Below are 9,203 nucleotides of genomic sequence, written 5' to 3' on the forward strand. Positions count from 1 at the left end.
AACATAACTTTCCATTATATCTATCATCTTAATCTTGTTTTTTTCACAAAAAAATGTCACTATAACCAACATCTTGTCTTAGATTATTCAATGCTCGGTTCTTCTGGCTTATCAACTTAGACGCTTCTAACAAGTCTTGATTTTTTTTTTTGAAAAAGTTTTGATAGATCATTTGTGATGCCTAAAATATTGTCTAACAAGTGTATATAAAACACAAAATCAAGACTCTTAAAATACTTAAGTATACCTTTCGCATTAGTTCGTTGTTGCACACTCTCTCCATCTTCTTTAATAAAAGCAAGTACCTCAACAACTTCTGGAAATAATTTTAACAAACTTACGATTGTTCTATATTGGAAATTTATATAAATAATTATAATTTTAGTTAAAAGTTGAAGAATACCTAAATTGAGAAACTATAGGTCGAACCATGAAAGAGGTTTCGAACCGGTGAACCACCTCTTCTCTGCTGCAGCGTGGAGCGGTGGAGGTCACCTGGTCAGGTGACTGGAGGAGGAGGAGGGCAGACAGGCAGAGGGCAGCCTGCAACAGCGTAGTAGTGTCCTGGTCACGGTGGTGGCTTGAAGTTTTTGATTAAATGAGGACCGGCAATTTTGTTTTAAATGTAACATATATTATTTTAAAGGTTAATGTGTTTTATTGGTTTGGACTTTACACCTTTGTTTGGGCTTTAGTTGGGTTGAAATTTTAAATTGGTTGGGCTTAAACGTATAGGGGTAATGCTATTTTTTTCAGTGGTAATGAAACATGAAAACCGAATTATTTTTTTTTTACACTACCGACGAGAAGTTGAGGGGTAGCGGAGGCTACCAGGACGAGAAGTTGAGGCGGAGGCTACCCCTGGTATTGCACTACATCCGCCACTAGAACCCGTGTATTACTTAGGATTAGTCAATGTGTAAATTGGTCTAATGAATAATTTGATATGAATAAAAAAATTAAAGGTAAAACATAAGAAGATAATTATTATGTAAAAAATGCATTACAAAGAAGCTTCCTTATAACTTTTCCCATATAAGTTAGTAGTAAGTTACAACTTTATAAATTATTAACTTATCCCCTCACAATACCAAACACCTTTTAACTTTTTCAAAAGTTAATAAGTCCTAAATAAGCAATCCAGACACCCCCTAAATGTACAAAGAAGTTTAGGATTTACAATTTACAAAATTAAGAACATTTCTTTATACAAAATTAAGAACCTTCTAAACTTCCAGTTTATTATAACTCATGGGAAAAAGCATAGAAATAATGTTTGCATGAATCTTTATTAGTGTATTTTATATGAATTCAATGACCATGTCACAACATTAAAAAAGATATTAGATGTATGTATAGAAATATTAAAAAAGATATTATATGTACGTACAAAGACAACTTCACATATACTCTATATGTTAGTATCGTTTAATATAAACGGGCCAAAGACACTATCTATTTGATATTAACTCGCTTAAAGCTTGAATCTAAGTCACGCTTGTTCACACTCTAAAACATAAATAGTAGGTCACAAACTCAAGTCAAGAGGTTATGCGCAAAATAAAACTGTGACATATGTTTTAAATCAAATTGTTTCTTCAGTCATAAATTTGAATAAAATAACAAAACATATGCTTTTACTCAAAGTCCACATTCTATATGAAAATATCACATAGAACACATTTATTACATCCTATACCCATAACCAACAATTCTTGACCACTAAATCATTTACTTAGCAATGGTGTTCTCAAAATATTTAACAGATAAAAAAAAGAAACAAACAACAAAGACCATTATTGTCAGCAACTTAGCAATAAACATTAACCGATAAAAGAAAAGGTAAATGAATCTGGGCACGGAAGATTTAAGCTTTTACAGATGCAATGTGGCAAATCAGGTCAATATCATGCGAGTTGTAGGGAAAAATTAATATTTATGAGACCATGCATTTTATAAATGTGGACATATTTAACAGGGACGATACAATGATGACAAGTACATGTATCCCCATTCGTTGTCACACCACGACACAAGCTTCACAAAGTTGTCATTCAAAGCAATTCCAGCTTCAGCATCAAAGATGCTTGACCTAAATAGTCAAAGTCAACCATGAATTTAAAATTGTTCGGATCCAATTCAAAACGATTTCTAAGAAATTGATTCTGTTCATAGTCCATAACTTATCTATTGTCACCAATGAAATATGTGGATACAAGATGATCTACCGTGTATCCCAAAATACCCTTAAGCCTTCCCTCTGATTTTTGTCTGAAATTACAGAAGACTTGATTACAACGCGTTCAATATTATTAGTTCAAGTGAAGATTTGTTACAGTACTTACTTGATTGCAGCTTTGATGTGTTCATAAGTAGCATAAGTAGCCTTCTTTTCAAGCCTTCCAGTTACATCCACAACCGAAATAACCTCAATCGACAAACGGAATGCCATTCCAGTTAACTTGTCATTTGGGGCTCTCAAAACTTTATCAAGAGCCTACATAAACATATATAAAAGATTAGATCAAAGTAAATGCAAATTATATGCACGTAAACGTCATTTTCATAGTTTTTTTATTTACCTTAGCAACTTTCCAGCTCTCCAATCCTTCATTGATGGACCATGCATCAACACTCTTTTGATACCGTAATTTATAAGTTGAGGAAGAAATTCTTTCACTGCTTTCGTTTAGTTCCCAAAAAAAACACCAATTGATGATAATCACCAATTAAACAAAATACCAATATGCCAAACATCCAGTTAAAAAGGCGGATTTCAACTAAACACCCAAAATCAATGATGTTTTCATGAAAACAAATTATAACCACATGCAAATTGACACCGCTGTTGATTGACAAATGGAGGCAATTATTAGCTAGCTATCTTCGAAATTAAAAAATTGAACCTATTTTTGGTTGAATGCACTGAAGTTTATAAATGAAAACACAAATCTGAATCTGATAACAAATTGATTGATCAAACACACAACATGAAAAAATCTATGGGATTTACCGTAGGAGGCTTGTTCATGAACACAATAATAATAATAATAATAATAATAATAATAATAATAATAATAATAATTAGGGTTTGAATATTCAAGACGGGTTAGAAGCGTGGGTATGAGAAGTGTTGACTATCTAATCGAGTGGAATAAATTTATTTTAAAAAAAGTTGGGATTTTAGCTTGGCAAGCGGAATGGGAATGATCACGGCATTATTGGCATTGGCTATGACAAGTGTCAATGTGGAGTCGTTTGGTGCCCGATATGTGATGATGCTGGGGAAATGGTGGAGCACCTAGTATAAGGTGCCGGCGATCTATGTTTTTTCCACTTCGTGATGTTTTTAGACATGCATAAATATTGTCGTTTCTCTAAAAGGAAAGCAAAAGCGAAGATTTTTTATGTTGTTTGTTTAACGACGGTATAGTGTATTTGGAAGGCTAGTGTACCAGATATGGGCAAAACACATGGGCTATCTGCATAATTAACTCTAGTATAAAATTCAAGCCCATATTCATGTCAATCCACGAAAATGAGGGTCATGTGTCCGACATGTAAGCAACGAAAAGATGTTGAAATCAGAGACCCATATGAACAACTTCAACACCAAAATGAGAGAGTTAATAACTGAAAAGGTATATCAATCTAACGAAAACATCTGTAATGCCATTGAAACACTCCAAAACAAAATTATTAATCTTGTTTTAGCACATGAAACCTTAAAAAGACTGCAAAATCGAGTAACAACAAACAAGTCCTCCAATATAACCAGGTTGGTCAACGTTTGACCCATTGGAAGCTCTTTCTTGCTTTGGCCTTACCAGGTTTCTTCCTTTCCACAATTCTTGAGTCTCTTGTCAAGAAACCAGCTGCCAACACACATATCACATCCTTCAAGTATAAAATTCTTAATAGCAAAAATATAATAATAATAATAATCCCAAAGGAGTCAGTTTGAATAAACCCAAGAACAAAGGTGTCAAATGCCCCATGGTTAACCAAATAATTACAAATGTTTAAAACCGGAACCAATAAAAGCAAACCGTCCAGTTTTCGACCAATTAACAACCCTAATAGAGAGGGCAGAAAGATAGATGATCTACTGATACCTATTACTTTCAAAAGCTTAATAATTAAGAGTATACTCTGACTTGATAAATATTTAGTATTTGATTTTCATTTCTAAAGCAAAAACAAAATAGAAGAATTTTCAGTACTCAAATCAACCTTTAAAAGTTCCCAAAAATAGAAATCATGCCCATTCCTTCTTCAAAAAATCAACACTAATTGTTACGAAAAAAAAAATAGTAATGGGCCACTACCTTTACTGTTGAATTTTCTGGCCTAATTTACCTTTCCTTAACTAGTAAATAAAAAACATTACTTCAAATCAGTAACACACTGTCTACAAGTTCTCTTTATTTGTTGGTCCTTATCTATAGAGAATTCATTATAAGCCACAACATTTTGTTAACCCCGGTGTCAGATCAAAGGTTGCAATTGATGAACAAATATGTATACAGGGCACACAACCAATAGAACTTCCCTAAACTAGAGCACAAAATAATGTTGAACTAGCTAAAAGAAAATAGAGAAAAAACAATATTTACCTTCTTTCAGTGGAGGGCGGAACTGATCCGGTGCCCAGTTTTGCAACGCCCTACTCATACCAAGTCGAATCGCACCAATTTGACCTGTTTCATGCAAATAATATTTGACCTATAAACAAAACACGAACGGAGCATGTTCTTGTTGGTTCATGTGGTTTCAATCAAGCATTCATGTAAGTATGGTTAACTAAATAAACAAAAAAATTGTTTAAAAACCAAGACACTATTTATAAAAAAAATGCGAATATGCATAAAGAGTAGTTCAGGTGGGGAATTACCTGATACACCACCTCCTTTAACAGTACAACTAACATCAAGAAGGCCCAAAGTTTTAGTCACAGAAAGAGGGCGAAGAAGTGTGGCTCTTTGATCAAGCATTGGGAAATAAACATCAAACTCTTTGTCATTAATGACGAATTTACCCTCTCCGGGTTCAATCCAAACACGTGCAATACTACATTTCCTTTTTCCAGTGCCATAAGCCCTACCCTGACTATCAACTTGTCTAACACGTGATTTAGCAATTTCCTCTTGTTTCTGTCTTTCAATGTCAGCCTTAGTTGACTTGCGTGTGCTCTTCGCATAACGCATATCTTCAATCACGTTTAACGGGGGCAGCCCTGGAACATCATCTAAATCTTTTAAAGCCATCAAACTGTCCAACATCTCATCTGTGATTCCTGATGCACTAATTAAGTCCCCAAATGCATGATTTCCACCTGTTTTCATAAAATCTTTAGGCCTGTAAACGAACCGAACAAACCTGTTTTCATAATTTTCCTTTATAATTATCTGGATTAATACCGCTTAATCACGGGTTCTAAGGCTGGTATCTAAAATATATAAACATATAACGATCTTACGATCCGGTCGAGTTTTATACGGCCAATTTTTTATATAAACCGTAAACTAAACCAAACTGTTTGTTACGGTTTTAAAACTTTGAAGTCGACCGACCGAATGCAAAAGAAAGTAACCGACCGTCAAAACAAACTGAACCAATGGCCGGCTTGGGCGGTTTCACAACCATGAACACCCCTACAATGTGTTATGGCTAAAAGTTATTAAACCTAGACTAAGTTCTCATAGACGAAAAATGTAAAATGAATATATAAACAGCTACACAGTATGAATATCAGTCAGTGAGTGAATGTATGTATACCTTTGAGTAGTAGGTCTGATAATAGGGATTTCTCCTCCATCTCCAGTAATCTATCTTGTTCTTTATTTAGAGTTTCATCAATGGGAGTAGGTTTTAGGTCTTGTTCGATGTTAAAGATGCCATTGTTATCTTCTACAATATTCCACTCCTTGAAAGTGGAGAAATAGCATTTGCTGTTGATTGGTGGAGAATAGAAGAAGGGGGTATGAATTGGTTTGAGAAGAGAATGAGATGCAATCAGGAAGAGACTACGGAAGGTTGAAGATCTGGAAATGGAGGAGGAGAGTATACGGGAAAGCATCCCGCCGGACTGACTGACTTATTAGGGTTTCTGCCCACCCACTCTCCTTCGCCAATTATAATTCTTTTTTATTTTTACTTTTTTATAAATCTATAATAATCATCATATATTAATTAAACAAAAGCTAGGTTCAAAGATAAAAGTATGTTGCATCTGAGTAAAGGTGAGATCAAATCCAAGCTAACTGCTTGCAAAACTAAACACCGTGAGTCTCGTTACGGGAAAAACACGATGGGCGGTCTTCCCGTAACCACCCTCCGGCATTAGAATAAGTAACTGTATTGATCGGAGTAATCGACATAAATATCAGCAATTGCCTAAGGCGTGTGGGAGTGAATGAATACCTGAAGTAGGTGAAGTTGGTATTTATAGCCGAAGGTGGGGGAAGGTGATTAGTGAAGTTGTCACTATCGTAATATTCCTTCTTCACCTGAATGGACACGTGTCGAGCCTTTATTGGATGTGACAGCCTGGACCCGTTTATGGGGCAGCCATTATCTGCGCACGTCGTGGGATGGCCATTACGTGTCCAGGTGTCATCTTTCCATTGGTCGATGTCGCTATTATGGGGTAATGGGGGAATCTTCTAGAAATAGTTTGTTACAACTGCTGTTCCATATCACGTGGGGATCATAAGTGTGATGAGTCCCTTGTGATGCTTGCGAGCTCCCCCCGCGGATGCTCATTGGTAATCCGCGAGTTACAATAGAGGTTCACGAAGCGCGTCTTATGGACCGTAGGTGACTTTGTTGGTCTTGTTATGACTACAAGTGTTCTGGTCCTGTTCTTCTCGCGAATATTTCTTAACAATCCGCGGGTCGAATTAGGGATCCGCAGGTAGCTTTACTACCCTACCTCTAGAACCCCCAGTCCATTGTTGCTTTCGCAATGCGATGTTGCAGGTGGAATTATAGACTTACTGCTCTGGCCCTTTGTTGCGGGTTGAACTTGTTGGTCCTTGGAATTCCTGTTGCTTTTTGAACTGGGGGTACTATTTGTTGTCTGAGACGTGATGTATTCAGTCTGAGTCATGTCAGGGGGTGGTGCTCGAGGTGCTTGCACGTAGTTTTAGGCGATTGATTCAAAATCATTTTGTTTTTGTCAGTTCCCGCCTAACGTGTCACTTTCTGATTGGATAATTGATAAAAGTGAGTTGTACCCCTCTTCCTCGCATTAATTGCGATGTGTATATATAGGGAGAGGCGTTTCACTTTTTCGATTTACCTGCAAAAATTTCTCCAAAACTTTTCATCTCCTTCGTCTTCTTTGTCTATCACTTTCTGCATATATCTCCATACTGTATTCTTATTATCATGGCTGGTAGCAAGAAAAAAGGGATAAAGGGTAAAAAAAGGTGGTTCGAAGCGTGCCGTGGAGAACATCCACATCAATTGGAAGATGGCAGACTTCCAAGATATTACCAATCTGTACAGATTGGTGCCGGAGTGGGGGGGGAGCTTCCCTCTCCGGGATCGTCGGCCGATAAACCGTCGGCCGGTAAGATTGCTGTAACAACTCGGGTTTTCCGCGTATAACATATATCCATAACCCGACCCGTTTCATGATCGGGAAAATTTTACACTAAAAAAAAATATATCACATTTATCAAGGAATTATTATACAATTTATATTTATTTATTTTATTTATTTAATATATATATATGTGTGTGTGTGTGTGTGTGTATATATATATATATAACTTAAGGAAATGTTCATATTTAACCCAAATACAAACTTTAACCCTCTTTTGTATCCACATCAAATCTTCAGGGACTAAATTGCAACTTTTACATATTATCCTTATGACCCGTTTGCCCATACCTGAAATCCATATCCGTATACCCATGCCCATGAACCCGTTAGTTTACTTGATGCACAATTTTTGTTCTAAACATGGAATTGAATCAGTATTTTGATTTCTTTAACCATTATCGGCCTAACCGTCTCTCTTAATTAAGAAAACAAGATCAAATCGAACCTATATTGAGATATTATGCAACCGTCTTTGACCTAGAATTAAATTATATAACTTAGGGTGATCATAAATCAATTGCTCCTGTCTGCACGTCTCTCATACCATCACGAACCAAACCCCTATGGTTGATTGAGTTGTCGTAGTCTCGTTGAGTCCGTTCATCATCGTTATCCGTCGAATCTGTGGACACCAATTGGAACGTGTTTAATCATCTCAGTAGGTAATTTATATGGTTGAGTTCGTCTTGTTGAATTGTTCAATAGCCCTAACGTTAATTGTATAAACGATTAACGGATTGATCGATTGTTGTTCTAGGATTCTTGACTTAATCTGGTACAATTCTAATTCTGTATATAAACATTCGTTTACAAACTTAAACCAGCTGACACCCTAGCCTAGTTAGCTAGGGTGTGTGTGCTCATGTCTGGTTCGGCGAAAGGTCGTGGGTTCGAGTCCGGCCAGCCCCTGTTTTTTGGTTTTAATTTTATTTGGTTGTTTAAGCTTGTTTTGATTTTATATAATATATTATAATTAATATTAAATATTAAATAAATAGTATTTTATTTAAACCGACCTCACAAAAGTTAAACGTTTCGTGTCGACTAGTTTCGTTACAAGATTTCGTGTGTGTGTGTGTGTATCTTATTAATAATAATAAAACTTTATTTTTCTATTAAAAATCGACACTTATGTGATGCTTCTCGTCGAAAAACGTCTTTGTAAAATTGCTCATATTTATCATATATAAATATATATATATATATATATATATAAATATATATGTATATGTGTGTGTGTGTGTATATATGTATTATCCGTTTTAAACAAAACTATAATAAACGTATTAAAGGTGTTAAATATATTTTTACCGTCGAATTTTGTTAGAATTTCCAAAATATAAACTTTATGATAAATATATATAATTAAACGTTTATCGCTATAAAATATCTTAAATTATAATTATTTAAACTAATTGTTCGTAAATCTGATTTTATGATAAGCAACAATTTTTATAATTAAATAATAACAATAATAATTCGTAGAGATCAATCGTTCAATCCATAACATACTAATCATAATTTTAACTCAATACACATCGAAATCCTAAATTCGTTATACGTATTACATCACTATTAATTCATTCATAAT

At 35.0% G+C, this 9,203-nt stretch overlaps 2 protein-coding genes across 2 annotated transcripts; both read right to left on the bottom strand.

Annotated features, from left to right (window-relative positions):
* Nucleotides 1-1,971: 1,971 nt before the first annotated feature.
* On the bottom strand, nucleotides 1,972-2,757 carry LOC143603780 (glyceraldehyde-3-phosphate dehydrogenase, cytosolic-like). Its single transcript, XM_077080482.1, has 4 exons — nucleotides 2,743-2,757; nucleotides 2,583-2,636; nucleotides 2,346-2,497; nucleotides 1,972-2,092 (listed from the first exon to the last, which is right to left on the bottom strand). The coding sequence occupies exons 1-4, from the start codon at nucleotides 2,755-2,757 to the stop codon at nucleotides 1,972-1,974; spliced, it is 342 nt and encodes a 113-aa protein (XP_076936597.1).
* A 1,020-nt stretch (nucleotides 2,758-3,777) lies between these two features.
* On the bottom strand, nucleotides 3,778-7,911 carry LOC143603782 (small ribosomal subunit protein uS9m-like). Its single transcript, XM_077080483.1, has 5 exons — nucleotides 7,901-7,911; nucleotides 7,304-7,396; nucleotides 4,895-5,379; nucleotides 4,617-4,700; nucleotides 3,778-3,875 (listed from the first exon to the last, which is right to left on the bottom strand). The coding sequence occupies exons 1-5, from the start codon at nucleotides 7,909-7,911 to the stop codon at nucleotides 3,784-3,786; spliced, it is 765 nt and encodes a 254-aa protein (XP_076936598.1). The 3' UTR covers nucleotides 3,778-3,783.
* Nucleotides 7,912-9,203: the final 1,292 nt, after the last annotated feature.

This window comes from Bidens hawaiensis, unplaced genomic scaffold (assembly GCF_021521415.1).
Source record: "Bidens hawaiensis isolate Kalapana, Puna unplaced genomic scaffold, B.hawaiensis_p1.1 tig00062692_1, whole genome shotgun sequence".
Taxonomy (NCBI): Eukaryota; Viridiplantae; Streptophyta; class Magnoliopsida; order Asterales; family Asteraceae; genus Bidens; species Bidens hawaiensis.

Excerpts from the sequence above, each read along its gene's own strand:
- LOC143603780 (XM_077080482.1), bottom strand. Across the intron at positions 2,498-2,582 it reads AGAGCTGGAAAGTTGCTAAG|GCTCTTGATAAAGTTTTGAG; the intron begins GTAAATAAAAAA and ends ATGTTTATGTAG. Across the intron at positions 2,093-2,345 it reads CACATCAAAGCTGCAATCAA|GTCAAGCATCTTTGATGCTG; the intron begins GTAAGTACTGTA and ends TTGACTATTTAG.
- LOC143603782 (XM_077080483.1), bottom strand. Across the intron at positions 5,380-7,303 it reads TTTTGGAGAAATTTTTGCAG|GTTTGTTCGGTTCGTTTACA; the intron begins GTAAATCGAAAA and ends TTATGAAAACAG. Across the intron at positions 3,876-4,616 it reads CCGCCCTCCACTGAAAGAAG|CTGGTTTCTTGACAAGAGAC; the intron begins GTAAATATTGTT and ends GTGTGTTGGCAG.